Genomic DNA, 23,646 nt, shown 5'->3' on the forward strand with positions numbered 1-23,646 from the left:
GAAGGCCGCAAACTTGTTCACAATATCCAGTGGCCGGGTGAGGACAGTGCCATCTGTGGATTTGATGGCCACGTTGGCCAATGCTGCCTCCTGCTGTTGCAGTTGGGCTGCTAGTAGCCTCCCCGTCTCCTCACCCTGCTCATGATGGCAGCCCATCAGTCGCTAGAGCGCATACTCAGCCTTAGAGGTCTATAGCTTATTAAGGTCCATAGAGCCTTTTCCGGGCAACGTCTGAGTGGGGTGGGAGTGTTTTTATAGAGTCAGCTAAGGGTTGCAATTTCAACCTCAAGGACCTTCTTCTGCGACGCCCTATGGGCACTGGCAAGGGCAGCATATCTCATCAATTGCCCATGAATGGTTGCTTTGGTGGCCACTCACAGGACCGAAGTGGAGGTGACCGACCCATTGTTATGTTCTAGGTATTTAGAGACATAGGACCATAGCCAAGACTTGCCCTGAGGGCTGTGATAGTGTGAAACATTAAGGCACCATGTTTTGCAGCCTGGGAAGGAGAGCCCCAGAGCGAAGGAGAGGGTTGTCAGGGTGTGGTCCAAGATAGCACCCTCCAGGATTGGCATCTCTTGGGAGAGGGCAGCCACCGACTGGAAGACTAGGAAGTAATCAAAACGGGATTGAGTACAGTGTACTGGTGATAAGAAAGTATCCTCCAGGGGTGCGAGACGAGCCATAGATCCACAAGACTGTGGCAAGATACGACATCCCCCAGGAGGGTGGGTCTGCATTATTGCTGACATCCAGTGGGCCACTGTGGCCCTATCTCGGACTAGGTTCCAGTCCCCCCAGTGAGCGGGCCCGATGTCCGTGAGGAGGCACTTGAGGTGGAGGAATAACTGACGCTTGGGTCCAGTTGGCACACACATAGATCCACCACAGAGTGTCCGTTCACCGATTTGGATTTTGACGAAAGCTTAGCGACTCTCAGGATCGGTCCAGGTCTTAAGAATAGTAAAGGAGAAAGACTTGCATAAGCAAATCGCCACGCTGCATTTCCTGGGAACTCCCAGCCCGGGTTCCTCAGCCGTCATGCCAGGGCAACTATTATGGAACAGCTTGCCTATGCAGTCACATTGCAATTTCTCTGATTCCACCTGGTAGAGTTGAGCCTCCTGCTGTAAGGCCACATCAACACACTTAGACAGCAAGTAGGATAGTACTTATTTGGATTTTTATAAATTATGTGAGACCTTTGATGTTACAGGAGATGACCTGCGAGGGGCCTGGGTGGCGGTATCGGCCATCATGATGCAGGAGAGCTAAAGTGTTTGGGGGGCCAAGGGGAGGGAGGAGAAAGAGTGAGCAATAGAATGGAAAAGAGGAGGAGAGAGTGGAGCCACCAGGTAAGTGGGGGGGAAATGCAGGTTGACGGTGGGGGGAGGAGAGGGCTGAGGGGGAAGGGTGGTGGAAGATAAGGCTGGGCAAAGAACTATGCAATTGGACGTGACCAGGGAGTGTGAGGGTTGGTCAGGTGGTGAGGGGAGGGAAAGGTGAGCCGGCGCATGGCCGAGGTTGCAGTCCTCCGTGCAAGCTGTGTTCCAAGCGTCTAAACCTGGGAGACCATGCGTGCCTGAGGTCCCAGGAGGGAGTGGAAGGATGAGTGGTTAGGATGGTGAGAGAGCAGTGGGGCCGAAAGGGAGCTGTGCCAGGGGTACTGGGCATCATGGTCTCAGGGGCCTGAAAAGATCGATCGCTGTCACCACGGAGGGACTAGGGGATGGTGCCCCAGGGATGCTAGCGTTCAGCCCTGGGTACAGGCAGGGGGGGTTAGAAGGGAAGAGGGGAGGTGGGCTGGGCAATGGGTGCTGCAAAGCACGACCTCAGCTCACTAGAAAGTAGTGGCCCTAGTTGTGTGAGGGGGAGAGTGCAGAAGCAACCGTGGCTATTTGCCAGGCACAGCCTTGGGTAGTAAGCCATCACAAGGAATGATAAAATAGAGCAGCACATTACAAAACATCGCAAAATCGTGGCAAGGTAAAACTAAACAGTGCAACATAGTGCAAGGCATTGCAGAACATGGATAACATAGCATCAGTGTGAAATAGTGCGAGGCTTGCAAGGGTATATCAAGACGTGGCAGAGCTGCATTGCAAGAGGTTGACATTCCAGCAGCAAGGCTATACTCAGTCAACTGTTCGGAGGATGTTGATTGGCCTACAGAGCAGCTGTCCGAGTAGGGGAGCAGGAGCCAGAGCAAGGAGGGACGTGCCTCAGTCCTTGGGCTGTCCAGGTTTCACTAGGGATCTGAATTTGTCATGGTCTCAGTTGTGCATATGATCTCCCACCCTCTGAGGGCTGGGTCTTTGCCATCCTGTGAGGGGGTCAAGTGTTCCTCCAACCTGTCTCTGTGTCAACCCCCATTGGGGCCCCGTTGTCCACCCATTGGAGGGATGGTGTCTGGCTGGGTGGGGGCACTCGAGTCCAGAGGCACAAAGTTCATCCTGTGCTTCATGAGGCTGCCAAGAACAAGCGCAGATCTCCCATGTCTAGAAAGTCCTTGGACCTGCAGTCCTTTGTGATCCACGTGTGCTGGTACAAATAGTCCAAATTTGATGTCCCGTTTCTGCAGATGGAGTTGCAAGGCCAGGAACACCTACCTTTTGTCGTTTGGCTCCCGGTAGAATTATATGGCAATGCGGATCTCGTGACCCTCATAGTCATTGGGACCGTGGTAACTGGCCACAATCAGGAGATGTTGTACCTGTTCATGATGAAGATAGTAGGTGATGAGGAGTTTGCACACTCTGAGGCCACCGGGCACCGGGCATGGAAGACCTAGGCGGTGGGCCCTCTAGATTTCCAAGGGGGGAGAGAAAATCAGCCTCATGAGTATGAGGAAAAAGTCCCTGGGGAAGCCTCTAACATCAGTGACTTTGCCGCATTCTGGGAAGCTGAAAAAAGGACATTGTCCCTGGGGCTCTGGTCCTCCAGATCCGTGATCTTGCTGAGTAGCTACCCAAGCTCCTTGTTCTGATCTGGGTGGTGGTCCAGGTGGACTTTCACTTTCAAAAGACGGCGCTCCACTCCTTCCACCCTATCCTGAAAGCTTGCTATGTCAGCCAGTATGGATCTTAAGTCATTGGAACTAGTCTCAGCCTCAGGATGGTGCACTGAAGGGTACATCTCCGCTCTGACTGACGGCTGGATGCGCTTGGGGAGGATGGTTGTGTGCTTCAGGCCGTAGTGCGGTCCTGGAGTCCACTGACTTTGGTGGTGAGAGATGTGGGTGCGAATAGGGTCGGCAAAGTAGAGGTGCACAGAAGGCTGGTGGTGGACAGAAAACTGATGAGGGCCGAGAGGAGTAGTGTAAACACCACAGGGGAGGACACAGTCCTGCGGGCTCACAATGCATGGAGGGAGTGTTTCCACAGTCAGCATGCAGAAGAAAGGGAGGTGCAGGCCTCTAGCAGTAAGTGAAGGGACTAATGGGGGGCAAGAGGTGCCCTATGAGGTATGTAGACACGAGCCACTCACCTTGGTGGAGTAGGCCCTGTTGCCTCTGCATGGTACATAGGCCACAAAGAGAGAGAGGCACTGTGATGTTCCCTGCAGGAGGGGTAGGGATCCCTCAGATACTGTGCCACTGGTGTTCCTGATCACTAGCCAGTCGCCAAGGCAGTCGCATCATATGTTCTGTGGCCCCAGGTGGTTGTAGTATTCTGTAGTCATGCCAGCGCCGCTACCCAGCAGTTGTTGAGGCGGAAAGTGGGCGTCAGCGCTCCAGTGCGGGTTGGACCGGGCCCTTTACTGTAGGTACCTCTATGAAGTGCTGCAGGCCCGCTGTGGGGGGGGGGGGGGGGGTAAGGCTGGTCCCCCAGCACACTGCAAAGATGGTACCGGTGGTGTCTGCGGTGTGGGTGTGGTGCCGCAGGCCGCATGCATGTTCTGATCTCGTGGCTCCCCCGTAGAGTTGATGCACCATCTGGCACCTATTTGGCCGGGGACGTTTACAAGGCATTAGAGACTCACTTCTAACAGATGGCTATCTTCGTCTCTGTGGCCAGACTGAGCCCCCTATGTGACTGTTTCTAGCTAAGTAAAATCTGCATGTTAGGTAATAAAATCCTTCTATATTGTGTTGGAGGGGTATTTGTTTCTTGGTTTAAATGTAACCATTGCCTAACCATAACCATATTTTTTCTTTTAGTAGTCATTTTCTCCTTGCATTATATGTAACACTTGACTCTTCTCCAAATACAACTTTGAGGCAGTTGCTTTGTGGCTATTTGTGATCATTTACTATAGATATTAAGGTTCTGAATAGAAGAAGAATTTATTGTGCGTTAATAGTCATACACAACCATACTATATTTTAGTAATGTATTCACTATATGAGGTTCAAAGTCCATCGGTGGTCACCACTTTCACCTAGAAGGTCTTGGGAGAAATTTGCTCATCCCTATCTGAGATTTAAAAAAAACACATGCCCACTCACTTAAAAGTTATTTATCTTTTGCTAACTTATACATTAATTGTAGAAATGTTCCAACCCAGTGTATTTTTGAAGAGCTGACAAAACTAGCCGGCAGCCTCCTCCCCCGGAAATTATTTCCACACCACGTTAATAGCAGATCAGGCAGTTTCTTTCCCCTCAGGGTATCGTTCATTGAGGAAAGGCGTGGGGAGATTGATCCTGAGGTCATTTCCCAACAAGCCCTCATAAGTGTAAATGGTTTATTAGCACACAGAAGCCTCAATGGGGAGAGAATCCAAATATTAGTGGTATAATGGAGACACTTCTCCTCTTATACACTAAATCAGAGAGCCCTGATATGACTGTGTCTGCCTTTCACGTTAGTTCATCCCCACTTTGTTTTTCAGGGGAAGAGCCTGGTGTTTGCACTGATGGAAAAGTCTGGAAGGAGTGTGCTGATGGACCAGCTTCCTGTGCTGATCTGAGCTCTGACAGTTCCAACACGACTTGCCAACCGGGATGCTACTGTCGTACGGGCTATGTGTTGCTGGTGGGTTACATATTTTGCTTTCAGTCTTCATTCAGTACAGGTGACAAACATATTTAGGTTTGCCAGTTCTATACCAGATTGTCATTATAGCCACAAAGATAAAAGATGAAATGGGGCTAGTGTTCAAAAGTATTTAAGTTGCAAATGTAAATGCCAATAGGAATGCATTAACGGGTTCCTCACAGGTAGAAATGGACTTACTACTGCGAATTCATCTGCCACCAATGAGGAGAACCCCCACAGAAGTAAATTCCATGCAATATGTGGGAAATGGTTGGAGAAATGCGTTGTCAGTCTTGCAAGTTTGGGAACGCACACACGTTTGTTTGTGGACATTCACTAACTCCTATCTGACCCTTTCTCCCCCCAAAATGGTCAGAGGTTTACGCCACTCAAGTGATGGAATAACTGCCCTTCCAGAGTGGGATGTGAACTACATCACCCCCAGATGGATTGAGGATGAAGAGGAAGGGTTTTGTTAGTAGGAAAATTGTTTTCCCTGCAGAGAAATAAATTTGCACAGCATGCTCCATAAACCCTGTGCTTAACGACACTCTATGTAGATTTCTACATGTAGGAAAAGGGAGCCAGTGGGTATTTCAAATGACATTCCTAGAATACGCCTGTAAAGATGTGTCTGGAACAGCTTTCCATGTGCAGTACTGGCAATGCGTGTGAATTGCAAAAAGTAGTAAATCTGCATCTGTAACTAGACATACTTTTTGGTTCAGAGTTTATACTTTTTTGTTTAATGGCCCCAAGGAATCTAAATGGAACTTATTTACATGGTCAATGCCTGGTGGACCTGTGTTGAGTGCCACAGATATACTTGTGTTCCTTTTCCACTGGGGTTTCCTGATTTTTATTTGGATACCTTTGCCCCGGTACTTCCAGCTCAAAAGAAGAATGTAACTTTTATTTCTATAATGGCCATCATTAAGAGTGTACTGAGTTTGATGATGGGTAGTGCAGGCTGCAGTCTTTTGATTCCAGTTGATGTCTACGGTCTAAAAACTGGCAACTGCAAGATTTGTCCAGGGAATGAAAATAACCACGCGAACACAGCAATGTTGGGTCCTTCACGGATGTGTTCTGCTCAGAGCAGGTGGATCTTGTCAGCTGGAGGTATTTTGAGGTGCTCACCTGAGTTGCTGCAGAGGTCAGGTGGGGACAGGGATGTGCTTGTGTCCACAACCCCTGCCTCTGTTCCTGCAGTGGTTTAACCAGGTGTGCATTTTCAGCTGGTAAAATAGGACTCAGGGTCTCCCAGCTCAGATGTATCAGTTCCAGAGGTACTGTCCTACTTGTAACGGCCTGGTGGTAAAACAACCCTGCTGGAGCAACCCCCTTAGTGGGGATACCGTCACTCATAAGGAGGGCTCATGTGGAGTGGTATGTAGAGTATTTCAAGCCTTATCCCAAAATGCCCATATTTGAAGGTCACTACTACAGGTGTGAATCTAGGTCTTCATATCTCATCTGCAGCATTGTGCACTTTTATTGAGGTCCAGTCCCAGAAGCTTATAAAGTGATCAGAGACAGGCTTGGGGTGGGCGACTAACGTGGTGAAGGGTTTACATCACAAACACTATTAGTAGGGGCAGTGGTTACACTGGGTTAAAAGAGAGTACAGGGAGATGCTGTGGATATGTCAAATAATGTGAGTGATGAGCACATTATGAATTGTTTTCTTTTAACAACCAGGTTTATTAGTCAAATTCAAGCCACATAAAGAAACATAAAAACCATCTACAATATTACATTAAAAGCTTAAGTTCATCTATTAAACCAGATAATGAAATTGCTACCTGGACATTGTTCGAAGTGAATATAAAGTCCGTTGCAGCTGCAACAGTTCCAGACTTGGCTGTAAACTGTAAATACATACTTCACAGTTGCAAATATTTGGGGCAAAGCAGTAGAATGAGTTGTCAAGGCCTGACCTATTTTATTACAAAGGTTAGTAGGAAACGCTAGTAAACCTATTCTCATTCTAAGCAATATTTGTCTAAGTGTGGGTTCTGGAGTTGGCACAAAATATTTGGGGATTCCTTAGGTGTTGTGCTTCTTGTCCATATCCTTAATACTTTCTTTGATGAAGCAACATCCGGATCATTTGATGGTATTGAGGGGCTCAGTTGTAAAGAATATTGATAAGGATACTGGAGTGGAGCTCATGAACAGCATTAGACAATAGTATTTCATAAAAGCATACTGCAAAAATTATACAATCGTCCAGGAGAAGCAGTTGAGATACACAAACATCAAGTGAAATCAAGAGGGCTTGAGACTAATGTAGAGGAGCAATGATAGATGTATCTCATAGTCTGTGTGTAAAAAGTAGACAGAAAAGAGCAGACCTGATGTGCATAGCGGTTTTTATCTGCCATCTAATTCTATGTTCCTCTAGTGTGGGACTCTGTCCTAATGCAGTTTCACTTCTCTCTTCAGAGATGAGACTTTGTTCCTGGGCACCTGTCACTGTACTTTTTGAGGTACTTTTAATCAAGGCACTGTGTCCACTGCCTTATCGCGGGGGGTGTTCTTGTTTAGAGAGTCAACTGTAGCTACTCATTGATTGGGATCGAACTGCATTTAGGGAACATCTGAACTCTTAAAGCCCGGTCTCTGATCTAGAAGAGTAAAGGCCTCTATTATAAATGTCTAATTTCGGAGTCTATTTTGTAATGCTCGCAAAATCACGGCTTGTATTGCTTTACATTTTGGTGTAATCACACCCACTTAGGCCCAAATGACAGTATAGAAAATGCTCTCTCAGCAAATGTATAAGGTTATCAGAATAGCAAACTGTGACTACCCCAAGTAAAAACAAGCAATAACTGGAAGATGGCTTTGATATGAAATGCCATGACACATTTCAAAATAAAATGTGACATAAAATACTCTACTGTACACCTGTTTTGAAGATCTGTGCTGCTTTGTACCAGGGGTTCTGCGTACTATTTTACCAAGCATAAATTCTTACAATTTTTGGCAGTTTTGGTGTTCTGTATTGTTCAGTGTGGTAAATGTTAATGTGGTTACTTACTCTAAATTTTGCAAATGTTTCACTGCACTGTGGTCCCTTTAATTTTTGCTAGTGCGCTGCTACCCTGCAGCTTGGTTATTTGTTTGCGTTTTTAGAGCGGAGATGGTGCAGTTGTAATTCCTTGAGTAACATTTCGTTTCAGTACCGCTAAGCTCAGATTCAAAATGTAACGCTTTTGCTTTACATTCTTTAATGTTCTAACACAATTGAGACAAATGCTATGTATTATTAGGGCGCCTGTGAGAAAATTGCTGAGCGAGGCCGTGGTTTCCGAAAGGATAGCGAGACATGCTTTCTTATTTGAGCCGTTTGGCACTTCTGATGCGAGGGTTCACAAGGAGCGTGACAGGGGTCACAAAAGACATATCACGGGTCGCAGCTGCGACCCATGAACGACGTCCATAATCATACCCTTCACAGTGGGTGCTGAATTTAACTCTGGACATATTAAAGGACTCGTTATGTGACCACAAGAGTGAGGGTTAGGATGCCTTGTGTTTAACTTCTTGTTCCGCAAGTGAAATAGGGCTGCATGGTGTCAAAAGATCAGAGCTACATCTAAGGAACGGCAATAGAAAGCAGATATCACAGGAACCATTAACAGGGGTGCCATATAGAACCAAAAAATATCAATTGTATCCCCTTTCCAAAGAAAGGCGCTGTCAAAATGTCACCCTGCCTAAAATAACAGAAATCCTGCTTTGACTAGGTCATTGAGACAATCTGGATGTTTTGCATTGTATCACATAATATCACGTTTGTATGTACTTTCAGAATAACCTCTGTGTTCCCTCATCTGATTGTCCCTGCAGTGAAGATGGAGCTATGTATGATCCCCGAGAGATTATCCAAAGAGACTGCAATAATTGGTCAGTATTCTTTTCTAACTAGAACACTGGCAATGCCACAGATTCACTAAACAGATTATTCTAGGGCCACCTAGTGGCAATTTGTTGAATTGCAGAATATTGCATGTCAGTGAAGTGATACCTCAGAGAATCAACATTTAATTATTTCCCCTTGCCCTCTGTACACCAGATCCAACACCTCACTGCATCCCTTTAGCCACTACCCACAGCACCCTTTCTAAACTCATGACATGGGGTGCCCTCCCTAGATAAATCCTGCAGTGGATTACGGTTTGTCTAGATTTTCCTGAAAATTGTATTTAATATTGCTCTTCCCAGTAGAACTTTTTTCACTTATGCACTTACCTTTTTTGAGTTGTTTTGCATTTTAATTTTTAACAGATGCTGCATTGATAACTCCTTTAGATAAGTATGATGGTGATGTAGCAATCAGATATCCAATTACATGAGCACTCGAAGGCAATTTAAAAACTGGTTACAAACATTTGAAAGGAAGATTAGCAGTCTGTTGACAGTTTTGAAGTTTATTACCGTGTTCACAGAGAGTATAGCTATCTCTGCTCTCTGTAGCTTTACACTCTGGTAGGCACCTAATCAAAGATACCCACCGTTAACCTGCAACTCTGAAACCTTCTCCAATCACTAGACTCAGCCACCTCCTGTATTCTGGAGACTGAATGCTTTTTGTGTGGTCTAAAGTGGCTCAGTGGATGTGCACAGGCGCTGCCTCTCTGATGTCTGCACGTTTCCATGACTCGTGGTGCTGAACGTCTGTGGAGTTTGTGTGCTTGTTTTGTCATTATTTATGAGTTAATATGTCCTTCTTCTCTCCTTCGCTCAGCACGTGCCTCTCTGGCCGGGTCACCAACTGTTCACACCTACCCTGCGATGGTAAGTGTAGTTCTGTTGAAGCTTGGGGCCCCTTCACTGCAATGGATCCATGTTTGTTGACTCTTGGGAGCCTTTATGTGTCGGCCTCCTCTCTGTTGGTGCTTGTGGACCCGTTCCTGTATCATATGTGTAGGTGCTTGGGGTGCTGTGGACTGTTTACTGTGTTGTTGTCATGTTTGTGGATTCTTGTGACTACTTTCCTGTTATGATGCCAATTTTTGGAAACTTGGGGCACTACAGACCATTTTCTGTGTTGGAGTCATGTTTGTTTATGGGCTTCTCTGTTGTCATCGCATATGTAATTCCATTTAAAATACTATTTCAACCGCAAACGTAGGTCAAGGGGGACAACGATGTGCTGAGCATTGCAAAAAAATAACAATAATACAGACGTGGTTTGAATCCTGGCACAACCACTTATACTTTACCCTGGTGAGGATGATGAGATCCGTTTGGATTCTAGACAGTCAGTGTCTCTGAAAAGATGGTAGGTCCGAAGCAAAGCACACACACTTGACGTCAGCCATACCTCACAAGGTATTACATATGACATCTGAACCAAGAGACCTTTAGGGTCTTGAAAGTCGTGCATCGAAACGGAAGAATCCTTTTACATCACAGCTGTATTTAAGTGTGGGTTCTTTTCCGCAGCGGATGGTGGTTGGTCAGAGTGGACTCCGTGGAGTGAGTGCTCAGCTACCTGTGAAACTGGTCTCCAGAACCGCTATCGCTTCTGCACGGACCCACCTCCGTCAGGTACCGGACTGCCATGCGAGGGGCCGGACCAGGAGAATCAGCCTTGCAACATTCAGCCATGCTCTCGTAAGTTGGTTCTACTCAATCGTCTTCACAATTATGAAGTTACCTTTGTCCTTCTGCTCGTACCAATTAAACATTCTTTAAAGATTGTCATATGTTCAGATTTCACCTGTCCTTAAAATGTGATAGATTTACAACAATTGCCACAATAATAGCATTTGCTGGCAGGTGAAAATTAATACCTTTGGACCTCTGATTGCTTTCAGATCTTCGAAACAGCAAACCCGCTTCACCATTCAAAACTCTCTTTGTTCTATTAGAGTTTAAAAAGGTGCCTGTTGTTTTAGTGAAATGCCAGTAGTACGTTAAGAATCCGGAAAATTGACAAAGTGGTAGAAGCAAACGAGGAAGAAAGCTGTAAATATAGGCGGTCCTACAGTGTTTAATTTGTCGTCTGTGTTTGTGTAGCATCTATGAGTTTTTGGTGTCCTATCCATCATCAGATCCAGAGTTCTTTGGGTTCAGTTGACATGAGTATGATTTACGCAAGTGACGCACACAGACTTCACATATTTGCATCGCCCAATGGAGTTTGGAATTTGCCAAACATGCTGCTTGGACTGGTACTATTTTCTTTTCTGAGCTGAGCACCGTTCATCAGCCTCATCCTCTTATTAGAATGTCGTGAGGACGATACACTTTGAAGGTTGTATTATTTGTTGCTGAACAGGATAATGATCTACACCCAAACCTTTCATAGCTTTCAAACCCACGTGGTGGAGTTCATGGTGCCCCGGTCTTATACGTTTTCACTGCCTTGTACAGTTACAGCTTGCAGTTTCTGCCACTGTAATTGAGCACAATAGATGCAGAACCTTCATTCTGCTGATGGGATTCGTTTTGAAGGCTGCCACAGAGAATGTCTATCTAGAATCTTAGAAAGCAAACGGAGAAATTGTCAGAACATAAGGAGGAAATAACCTCTGAGCAGACAAAAAATAAAGTAGTAGTGTTGTACTAATAACCAGTGAAGGATAACTCAATCAAGAAGTCAGTAAATGATAAACCAATGAGCCTCCAAAGCTGTGAACCAAAAGAAGGAAAACAGTAAAGAACTATTCTTAGGTTCCTATAGAAACAAGAATTACATTAAATACACTAGCCCAGCTGTCCGTACCCTGAGTTCTGCGGACACCCGGGAGTCTATAATGCCTACTTAGGAAGCCCTCTGACATAATAGCATATTTATAAAGTCTAAACACATAAAAAGCAAAATGTAAAATTAGAAATTTCAAAACACTCTATACATGTGAAGGAATCTGAAATCGAGGACTAAACGTAATTTTGGTATCCTTAGCTTCATCATGGCAGCAGGGAAACTACAGCAAACACAAAATAGCATGGACAATAGTGACCTTGACTGAAGCACTGGAAAGCCAACAGAAGTAGAAGACTGAGGAATATAAGAAAAGTAATAAATGGAATGCTTGAATTCATATCAGCCACTGGTAATTACACATTGTGTTTCTCTGTGTCTGTGTGATGCCCTAAGTGAGATGGACATGCCGAAACGTGGGTCCTGTGCTCACTGGGCCACCGGAAGCAAGCTGTACCCACCTGAAGAGGCCGAATTAGGCTGAAAGTGATCTTGGGTTACTTGTGTTCTGATTCAGAGAGGACCTTACTTGGCAGTTTGGTCTGGACTGTTTCTATTGGAGCAGGACTAAGGCTGATTTGCATATGGCTGGCTCTAATCTGCAGTGGCCTGGTGGACAAAATAATGAAGGACTGTGAAGCTGCCCAGAGTAAATATCAGTGGGTGAGATTCATTCAGGCAATCCAACCATCACTTTTTTGTTTACTAATCCCTGATAAAAAGAGAGAAGGCATTAAAAATAGAACAGCATTTTGAAAAGATTCAAACTTCTAATTAAAATTAAAATTTTGATTTTTTATACATTTGGTTAGTGAGTTAAATATCACATTTCATAGTTTGTATTTTTCTGATGTATACTTGTTTCTGTATGTTTGTATATTGTTTTGAGGTTTCATTCATAGAAATTGCTTAGACCAAGTCCCCCGCTTTCTTTAGTGATTCAGTGGGAGTCCACAAAAGTCAAAAGGATAAAAACGACTTCTATAGCACGCATAGATACTGGAGTTGAGAAGAGACACATTACTGGACAGTGGGTGTCCACATTGCAGATCAGAGTCAAGACCACAGACTTTGAGGCAAACTTTATACTAGACGCAGAAAGCAGTAGGTCAGCAAAAGAGAAGGTTGAGGACATGCTTATAAAGCATTGCTTAAAGGATTTGTCTCTATCTTACTTTGATGACCACATCAGTTTCAGAAGATAGCTCATCATTAGCTTCTCTATAATCTGTCCTGAAACTGTTCAATTTAAGAATGCATTGCATCAAAGCTCAGACAGAGGCCACTATACAGAAGCATTGTGAATACCTACAGCCACAGTGGTGAGCTGGGTTAGACACTCCTACAAGCATGATGACTAGTCATCCACTGAATAAAAGCCGACCCAGTACACTTATAGTTCTGGCAATTATGCCAGAACCCTATTTTGCTAGGTTCCACCTCTTTGTGTATTTGCTGTAAAATACAACTTAAGACTCAATACTACAATGATAATTTTTCACTAGCATCCCTCTTTTCACTGGCCAAATTCACATTGTCTTATCTGTAGAAGGTGATTTGTTGTTTTTTTCTCTTGGTGTCATTGCTGCCTCATCTATCTTTGTGTCGCTGATCCACTGGTTCTGACACATAACTTTACTTCTACACCCTCCTTCATACAATATCAGACTTTGGTGGTCATTGCAACCCTGCCGGTCGGTGTTAAAGCGGCGGTAAAACCGCCAACAGGCTGGCGGTAAAAAAAATTGAATCACAACTGTGGCGGAAACCGCCAACATAGACAGCCACTTTAACACTCTGACCGCCATGGCGGTAGAAACAAACACCGCGGCGGTAACACAAGGTTCCGCCCACTGTATTACAACAGGCCAATCCGCCACCTTTTCCGGGCGGATTCACCGCAAACAAAAACACAGTGGAAACAGGACTTGGAAGGGAAAACGCTCACCTCTACACACCCCACAAGGAACTAGAACGCCATGGAGACCGAACTCCAGATTCACCCAGCCTTTATCTTTCTGCTCCTCTACCAGGAACAACAAAGACGGCGGCGAAGACCACGGTGAGTACTGCACCTACGACACAGGAGGGGGGAGGGAAAAAAAAGTGACACACACACGCAACACTCCCATCCCCACCCTAATCCACTACAACACACACACAAGTACATATCGATACATTACATTTACAACCCCCAACCGCCCCTGGAAGAATGCAAGGACAAAAGGAAATGAGTCGAACGTTTGTAATCTATTCAAATACAGTAATCAAAAATATATATATACATATTTACACTGTAAACAAGTATATACACCAAGAATACAAGTCCAAGGTATTCCACCATCATAGTCTGTGGACCACTGGGCCCAAAATGCATGGGCAAGGCCCACACTCAATAACCGATCCAAACGGAGAGAACACTGCTGGGGCATCAGATCGAAATAAAATAGGCACCTCAGGGGGAACGGAAGGGGGGGCACCTTAGCCGGATGAGTGCACGACGCCAGATCCACGAGGGGGCTTCATGCCCACTGCTGTATCCTGGGGACTGCAAAGCCACAGTCTCACAAGTCTTTCCAGTGGGTGGGTTGCCCACTGCTGTATCCTGGGGAGTGCAAAGCCACAGTCTCACAAGTCTTTCCAGTGGGTGGGTTGCCCACTGCTGTATCCTGGGGAGTGCAAAGCCACAGTCTCACAAGTCTTTCCAGTGGGTGGGTTGCCCACTGCTGTATCCTGGGGAGTGCAAAGCCACAGTCTCACAAGTCTTTCCAGTGGGTGGGTTGCCCATTGCTGTATCCTGGGGAGTGCAAAGCCACAGTCTCACAAGTCTTTCCAGTGGGTGGGTTGCCCACTGCTGTATCCTGGGGAGTGCAAAGCCACAGTCTCACAAGTCTTTCTAGTGGGTGGGTTGCCCACTGCTGTAACCTGAGGAGTGCAAAGCCACAGTCCCTCAAGTGGATAACAGTCTCCACTGGTTCTGGAGGGGGCCTTGTGCCCAGAGTGCTTCATCCTGCCAAGGACAGAGGTAGTGGATGTTAATCTCCACTGGTTCTGGAGGGGGCTTTGTGCCCAGGGTGTTTCATCCTGCCAAGGACAGAGGTAGTGGATGCTAATCTCCACTGGTTCGGGAGGGGGCTTTGTGCCCAGAGTGCTTCATCCTGCCAAGGACTGAGGTAGTGGATGTCTTTCTCCACTGGTTCTGGAGGGGGCCTTGTGCCCAGAGTGATTCATCCTGCCAAGGACAGAGGTAGTGGATGTCTTTCTCCACTGGTTCTGGAGGGGGCCTTGTGCCCAGAGTGCTTCATCCTGCAAAGGACAGAGGTAGTGGATGTCTTTCTCCACTGGTTCTGGAGGGGGCTTTGTGCCCAGAGTGCTTCATCCTGCCAAGGACTGAGGTAGTGGATGTCTTTCTCCATTGGTTCTGGAGGGGGCCTTGTGCCCAGAGTGATTCATCCTGCTTGTGGCGGCCTCAGTAGCGTCTGAAGCTTTGGCGCTCATTGGCCTGCGGTGCTTGTGGCGACGGTGTCCTGTTCAGCAGTGCTTGTGGCGGCGGTGTCCTTGGCAGCGGTGCTGGTGGCGGCGGTGTCCTGTTCAGCGGTGCTTGTGGGCGGCGGTGTCCTGTTCAGCGGTGCTTGTGGCAGCGGTGTCCTTGGCAGCAGTGCTTGTGGCAGCGGTGTCCTTGGCAGCGGTGCTTGTGGCGACGGTGTCCTTGGCAGCGGTGTTTGTGGCGGCGGTGTCCTGTTCAGCGGTGCTTGTGGCGGCGGTGTCCTTGGCAGCAGTGCTGGTGGCAGCGGTGTCCTGTTCAGTGGTGCTTGTGGCACCGGTGTCCTGTTCAGCTGTGCTTGTGGCGGCGGTGTCCGTGGCAGCAGTGTTCTGTTCAGCGGTGCTTGTGGTGGCGGTGTCCTTGGCGGCAGCGGTGCTGGTGGCAGTCTTGTCCGCCGTGCAGGTTTTCGCCGACTTGCCTGTTTTTCTGTGCCTCTTCCCCATCTTGGATGGTGGCGCAGCTGTCTTCCCACTCCCAACTGTACCCCTGGGAGAGGCTTTGGTGGTAGATGTTTTGCCTCTCTCCCGCCGGCACTGGCCAACTTTTTGTGCTTTTGAGGTGGGGGACTGTCCGTGGTCTGGCTCCTTGGCACACTGGCTCCCCTGCTGTTTGGCGCACTTCAGAAGCCAGTTACTAATGGCACCACTGTTCCCGCAGATGTTGTGGCTGAGGTGCTGGGTTGGGACCTTGAAAGGCGGGCCCTAGGGGACTGAAGGGGTGGGGAGGTGAGGGGAAGAGGTCAAGGTTGGACAGGAAAAGTTTTTGGGACACACTGGGACGGGTAGATAGAGGGGGTTTGGGAGTGGAGGAAGAGGTAGTGGTTGTAGGAGGTGTACGTTTGCTGACTTTTGGTGAAGGTGCATGGGCTGGAGGCTATCGTGAGGTGGATGGCTGTGGGGTGGGTGTGTGGCTGCGTTTGTGTACCTTGGGAGGTGGGCTCACAGACACACTGGGAGAGAACACGGGAGATGTGTGAATGGTGGTGGGGGTGGGGACTGCACGTGAGTGGGGTGTGGTGGTGGGTGTGCCGGTGAAGGAGGTAGTGGCTGAAGATGTAGTGCATGCAGGTGTGAGTGGAGACGAGACTGGGAGGGAGGAGGGAGACGAGGAGGAGGGGGACACAGTGGAGGCAGTGGATGTTGGTATGTCTGCATGTGTATGATGCTTGCGTGAGTGCCTGTGGGATGTGTGGTGCTTATGTTTGCCTGAGCTTCCCTTGTGTGTTGACGTGTGTGCATGCTGGGCTGATGGTGTGCTTGGGATAGGCTGAGGTACAGGGGTTTGGGTCTTGGTGGAGGAAGTTGGAGGGGGGAGGCTAGAGACAGGGACAATGGCTGCCATCAGTGCTGAGGCCAGAGTCTGAAAAGCTCGCTGTTGGGCTGCCTGACCAGAATGAATGCCCTCCAGGTATGCATTGGTCTGTTGCAACTGCCTCTCTACACCCTGGATGGCATTTAAAATGGTAGACTGCCCAACAGTGAGGGACCTGAGGAGGTCAATGGCATCCTCACTGAGGGCAGCAGGGCTGACTGGGGCAGGGCCTGAGGTGCCTGGGGTGAAGGAGATGCCCACCCTCCTGGGTGAGCGGCCACGGGGCACACGCTGAGGGGCTGCAGGGAGGGTGGTGCTGGTAAGGGGGGGGTGGCGGCTGTACCTGTAGATGCGGTGGGCACAGAGGGGCCTGCCACCACAAGGGAGCTCACATCAAAGGAGGAGTCCGTGTCGCTGGTCTCAGCTCTTGTCCCCGCCGTGGAGCTCCCCTCGCCCTCCGTCCTATTGGTGGCTTCTGACTCCGTTGTGTCGCCCTCCAGGGCCATGTGGGATGCAGCTCCCTCCTGCTCCGGTGGCACTGCTCCTCCGCCTGATGATGCTAATGCACACAAGAACTGGGCGACCACAAAAAGGGGGGTAAGACAGAAGAAAGACATGTTGAGTGCATCCAATACCGCTACCGTTGGCGGACACTACAGACACAGAAGCCCCCTGCACTACGCCGTGCACTTTGAGTTCCCTAATTAATCACAGGGACATGGGTTACAAGGCCTATGCCCGATTGCTGCACACATGGAAGTTACAGGAGCCTGACTAGCTGTAGTTCACTCTGAACACAGGTGGGGTGGGGCGCCACAGGGCCTGCCTTAAGAAGGGACCTTGCCTACTAAACTCGCCCTGGCCTAGGGGAACCCACTGCCCACCTCTCCCACCCAGACACCTACAATGCGCGCTGAATCAGCAGAATGAGAGTGCACTCACCCCCTTGTGGCTGCTGTGATGCCCTCAAGCGCCCATCCAGCTCCGGATACGCCACCGCCAGGATCCGGAACATCAGGGGGGTCATGGTGCGAGGGGCACCCCTCCCACGTTGGGAGGCCATCCCAACCTGGGCCTCCGCGGTCTTCTTGCTCCAGCGGCGAATGTCCTCCCATCTTTTCCAGCAGTGGGTATTCAGTCTGTGGTGGACCCCCAGGGTCTAGACTTCCTTGGCGATGGCACGCCAAATATCCTTCTTCTGGTGGGCTCTGACCTACAGGAATAGTACTGGGGAAAAGGAGAAGATATAACCATCTGCACCGTCACAGTCATTGGCCCGCATCCCTACCCTTGCCGTGACGCACATCCACTCACCGTCATATCATGCACGCCTCATTCCCCCCCCATCTTTCATCAACACCACTCCACACAGGCATTGCCCATTCGGCATGCTCACTGTGTACTTACCTGTTTGTCTGGAGGACCGTAGAGTACCGTGTACTGGGGGAGGACACATCCACTAGTTTCTCAAACTACTCCGTGCTGAAGGCAGGGGCCCTTTCCCCAGACACACGAGCCATTGTCTCTTCCAAACCGAGGTCACAGCAGCACTTGCAGTGTAGGTCCTCTCCTGTCAAAGATCAGGTATCAAGTGATTGAAGAGAGAGAAAATGGCAGTGACGTCCGCGGCGGTGCGTACCGTCACCGCCGGCGTACAACGTCATTGGCTCCTGGGACCCATAGGGTCCAATGTTAACCAATGCAGGATTGCGCCACGGTCTTCGACCGCCTACTGCGATGGTGTACAACGCCAGCGCAGTTACCTCATATCCCCTTGTCCCACATTACAGGTCAGGCAGCCGCCATTCCAGGGGGCCACATGCCATTAATTTTGACTGTGTCTAGGCCTTGCTTAAACACAAATACAGCCATAATCGATTTTCACACATTTTGCTATAAAGTTGTGTTAACGTACCTCAATGTTGGTTGACTCTCTGCTCGCTGTTCTCCTCCATAGAGCACGTCTGCTGGGGCAGGTGAGGAGATGGCGGCATCCTCCGGTGTACAGACCGCTGGTGGACCTGTCGACAATGAAGGAGCGACATGTAATTGTCACATACAGACTTGATCGTACCACAATCCTGGAACTGTGTGCCCAGTTGGAGCCAGACCTGATGTCAGCTATCCGCCATCCCACAGGAATCCCCCCTCTAGTGCAGGTCCTGTCAGTACTCCATTTCCTAGCAAGTGGGTCTTTTCAAACAACAGTGGCCATTGCATCAGGGATGTCCCAGCCTATGTTCTCCAACGTGTTGTCCAGAGTGTTGTCTGCCCTGCTGAAACACATGCGCAGCTACATCGTGTTCCCTCAGGTGGAGGATTTGCCTACAGTGAAAGGTGACTTCTATGCCCTGGGACATATCCCCAACATCATAGGTGCCATTGATGGGACACATGTGGCCTTGGTCCCCCCCACAGGAGTGAACAGGTGTACAGAAACCGGAAGAGTTACGATTCTATGAATGTGCAGATGGTGTGTTTGGCCAACCAGTACATCTCCCATGTAAATGCCAAGTTTTCTGGCTCAGTGCATGACGCTTACATTCTGCGGAATAGCAGCATCCCTTATGTGATGGGCCAACTCCAGAGGCACTGTGTGTGGCTATTAGGTGAGGACATGGACCCAATACAGTGTGACTAGGTGTCTGGGTCTGGGGATGTCCCTAAGAGTTAGTGTGTGTCTAACAGTTGTCACTCGCCATTTGCAGGTGACTCTGGCTACCCCAACCTGTCATGGCTACTGACCCCAGTGAGGAATCCCAGGACAAGGGCAGAGGAACGCTACAATCCCTTTTCTGCAGGAGGATGGTCCAGATGGAGGTGCTGTGGCAGCTGTGGAGCCTGTGGACAGTGAAGATGAGGAAGCAGAAGAAGAGGACATAGACAACAGGAACACGGTGATACAGCAATACTTCCATTGAGACAGAGGTAGGACAACACTGCCTGCTACATCTGATTTAATTATTCTACCTCTCATCTGTCTGTCATTTTCACCCACTGTATGGACCCTGAGTTGTCACTTTCCCTTTCAATTTCACAGATGTGGGTCCCACTGTGTGACATCTGCTTTGTTTCTTCATGGGTTAGAGCTGTGTGACATAGGTATGTTGACATTACATTGGATATAGCATTTTTCCACAGTTATTGCAAATACACATTTTCGAAAGCACAGACTGATTCCAGTTTGTTTTGTGATTTAAGGGTGTTTATTTAAGTGGAATATAGTGGAGGGGGTTGTAAAATGGTCAGAGGTGATGGTGGAGGAATGTCCATGGCAGAGTCCTGTCTATTAGTCTCACAGGTACATTGTCCAAAGGGGCATAGGACGTGGAGCTAGGGCAGTTTAAGTATGGACAGGGTGACAAAGTGGGACAGAAGGATAACAAACAGGGTGGTCTCATTTCTTGGGGGGGGTCTTGGCATTGTTCTCTGTCTTTGTCCTGGATCTCAGGGACCGCTTGTAGGGTGGTTCTCAATCTGCAGGGGTGGGGTGCTGGTGTTGTGGTCCTGTGGCGGTGCCTCCTGTCCACTAGCGCCTGGGGAGGTGATGGGCAGTTCATCGTCCAGGCTAGTGTCAGGGGCCCCTTGTTGTGCCACAGTGTCCCTCCTGGTGCTGACTAGTTCCTTCAGCACCCCTACAATGGTGCCCAGGGTGGAATTGATAGATTTGATTTCCTCCCTGAACCCCAAATACTGTTCCTCCTGCAGCCGCTGGGTATCCTGAAACTTGGCCAGTACCGTTGCCATCGTCTCCTGGGAATGGTGGTAGGCTCCCATGATGTTGGAGAGGGCCTCGTGGAGAGTGGGTTCCCTGGGCCTGTCCTCCCCCTGTCGCACAGCAGCCCTCCCAGTTCCTCTGTGTTCCTGGGCCTCTGTCCCCTGAACCGTTTGCCCACTGCCCCCAGGTCCCTGGTGTTGTTGGGTTGGTGGGTTAGCCTGGGTTCCCTGTAGTGGTGGACACACTGCTGCTTGACGTGTCCTGGGGACAGAGGTATGGGCCCGCTGGGTGGGTGCTGTGCTGGTGTTTCCAGAGGGGGAATGCTCTGTAGTGGCCTGTGCCAGTGTGAGGGGAACTGATTGTCCTGAGGTCCCAGATGGGCCGGGCTGGTCATCTAGATCCAGTTGGACAGAACTGCTGTCATCACTGTGGGCCTCATCTGTGGGTGGAGTGGACATGTCTGGACCCTCCTGTCCGGTGACGTTAAGTAGGGGTCCTGCAGGGGTGTAAAGGAATGATTATTGCATCTGTGTGTGCCATGGTGTCAAAGGGTGGGTGACCCTGTACCCCAGTGCTTGCATTCTTGTGTGGGACCTTGTGTGATAATGGTTTAGTGGGATGTATGGGTATGTGCAGTGGACATGCTTTGGTGATGGGTGTCCATGCTTTGGTGTTGCATGCAGGGCTTGGGTTTGGGATGTGTGGTTTGTGATAGTGGGACATGTGTGAGGAGTTGGAGTGATGGGGGTGAGGGCGAGGGTGGGGGTATGTGTTAGCAAGCAGGTAGGGTGGGGATATGGTAGTTAAAGATTTGACTTACCAGAGTCCATTCCTCCAGCTACTCCTGCGAGGCCCTCAGGATGCAGTATAGCCAAGACCTGATCCTCCCATGTTGTTAGTTCTGGGGAAGAAGGTGGGGGTCCGCCGCCAGCCCACTGAACCGCAATCTGGTGTCTTGAGACAACGGAACGCACCTTTCCCCGTAGGTCATTCCACCTCTTCGTGATGTCATCCCTAGTTCTTGGGTGCTGTCCCACTGCGTTGACCCTTTCCACGATTCTGCGCCATAGTTCCATCTTCCTAGCTATGGTGGTGTGCTGCACCTGTGATCCGAATAGCTGTGGCTCTAACCGGATGATTTCCTCCACCATGACCCTGAGCTCCTCCTCAGAAAACCTAGGGTGTCTTTGCGGTGCCATGGGGTGGTGTGTGTTGTGATGTGTGGGGTTATATTTAGAGGTGTGTTGTGTGAGGTGCATGGATGTTGTGTGAGTGATGATGTTGAGTGCCTCTGTATGCTGGTGTTGTCTTTGCTGTGCTGTCTCTCTGGCCTTCGTCAACATTTTTGGTCGTAGGGGTTTGTGGGTGTGTGTTTTATATTGTATTGGATGTGTGGGAGTGGTGTGTGTATGTGTATCAGGTGTGTGTATTTGGAATGGTCCAATGTGGTAGTGTTTTGTAAATGTGTGTGTATTTTGAACGCAGCGGTGTGTACCGCCAATGGAATACCGCAGTTGAAAGACCGCCGCTTGGATTCGTGGGTTGTGATAGTGTGGGTATATTCCTGTTGGCGTGATGGTGGAGGTTTTGTTATCGCCAGTTTATCACTGACCTTTGGTGTGGCGGACTTGTGTGGGTGTCTAGATTTTGGCGGATTCCGAGCTGTGGGTCAATCAATCAATCAATCCAAAAATTAGTAGAGCGCGCTACTCACCCGTCAGGGTCTCAAGGCGCTGGGGGTAGGGAGGATGAAAATCAACGGGGGGCAGGGAGGGTCACTGATCGAACAACACTGACTTGAGGTTCTTTCTGAAGAGCAAGAGGTCTTTGGTTTTGCAAATGTTGGTGGGGAGGGTGTTCCAGGTTTTGGGGGCGGGGTAGGAGAAGGACCTGCCTCCTGTGGTGGTGCGTTGGATGCGGGGGACAGTGGGTAGTGCGAGGTCGGCTGATTGGATAATAGCTGTGGCGGAATTCCACAGCCACAGCGGTGTGTTAGAGGTCTTCTGCACGGCGGTAAGCGGCTTTTACCGCCAATGTTGTAATGACCCCCTTTATCAAGTTCACATACAGACAGTGTCTGGGGTTGCATAAAGATCACAGATGATTCCAAATATGTTGTGCATTTAGGCGTAAGATCGCATATCACAGTTAATGGCTCTGGTTGCCCATGTGCAGCCACACTCTTTTACAACTAGTGGGCATCATTGAGTGTCTGACTGGAATGCTCTGTTGTTCCATTTTTTTTTAGATGATATGTTTAGTGTTCTATTATAAGCCTATTTTTGATAGTCGGATCAGTCTGTGGTAGGTGCTGTAGATGGTGTTATGTGCATCATTAAAGCATATCTTAGGAAGTCTATGAATTCTCTGTAAGTGTATACTGGCCACCGAGGGTCTCTTAAGACAAGAAACTCCATGGGTGGTGGTATGATTCATAAGTCTAAGTTAACATTAATATGTTACTGTCTGTAATTTACTGGCACAACTTCTGTGTCAATTATTAACTGCATATCTCTATTGCTACTCCTGTCAATAGTTTCTATTAACTGTGATAACGTTTAGCCATTTAAAAACACTGCTCATACAAGATGGTTTCACAAAGGGTGTGACAATACAATTGTTAAGTTGAGGCAAGGATGTGGGACAGATGTTGGAGGCTTTTCTTTGCTGTCTCTGGAAACACAGGCTCGGATTTAGCACTGGGTGATAATGGAAAACTGCTACCGCCATTGGCTCAAATCCTACTAAGCTATGACTATTGTGGGAAACATTTTGCTTATTTGTCCTTTTTTAGTTGTCGCACCTTGCGTAGAATTCAGATGATTTTTAATTAGCATTGAACTCCAAAGCTTGCCCATTCCGTTGTTTTTTATGAACTAAGATTATCTCAAGGATTATTGCCTAGATTTTGGTCCAAAGTGAATATTCCAATTGAACAGTGAGCTTTCTTACTGTCCAAACCACTTTTGGGCTTAGCATGTGGGTAAGTATCTCTTGCCCACTGACAAAAGGCATGACTCCATCCAAATCCCTGTGCTGCTGTAAACTAGCAATTCTTAGGCTTAGGCATTGGGTGTCTTTTAAATCAAGTCCCAAAAAATAAAAATAGCCACTTGATCTTTTTAATATTGAGATTGTGTGTTGCTGCAGGAAATGGAAATTGGAGTGAGTGGAGCCCTTGGACTAACTGCACCAGGAACTGTGGTGAGGGAATACGCACACGTGTACGAAGTTGTGATAATCCTCCACTACTTGGCAATGGCGACTACTGCGAGGGAGCAGGATTGGAAATGGAGACTTGTAACTTAGGGGAGTGTCCTGGTAAGTAAGAAGTGGCTGAGCAGAGCATACATACAGTTAGAGCGCCAAA

The 23,646-nt window shown here is 48.5% G+C and overlaps 1 protein-coding gene across 1 annotated transcript in view; it reads left to right on the forward strand.

Moving 5' to 3' along the window:
- Positions 1 to 23,646, forward strand: part of LOC138261625 (SCO-spondin-like) — a 1,514,343-nt gene that overhangs the window by 680,596 nt on the left and 810,101 nt on the right. The window contains exons 68-72 of the mRNA XM_069210750.1: positions 4,837 to 4,979; positions 8,803 to 8,897; positions 9,739 to 9,788; positions 10,440 to 10,610; positions 23,427 to 23,597. Coding sequence (XP_069066851.1) covers positions 4,837 to 4,979; positions 8,803 to 8,897; positions 9,739 to 9,788; positions 10,440 to 10,610; positions 23,427 to 23,597 — 630 coding nt within the window. The remainder of the gene's footprint in view (positions 1 to 4,836; positions 4,980 to 8,802; positions 8,898 to 9,738; positions 9,789 to 10,439; positions 10,611 to 23,426; positions 23,598 to 23,646) is intronic.

Source organism: Pleurodeles waltl, chromosome 10 (genome assembly GCF_031143425.1).
Source record: "Pleurodeles waltl isolate 20211129_DDA chromosome 10, aPleWal1.hap1.20221129, whole genome shotgun sequence".
Lineage (NCBI taxonomy): Eukaryota > Metazoa > Chordata > Amphibia > Caudata > Salamandridae > Pleurodeles > Pleurodeles waltl.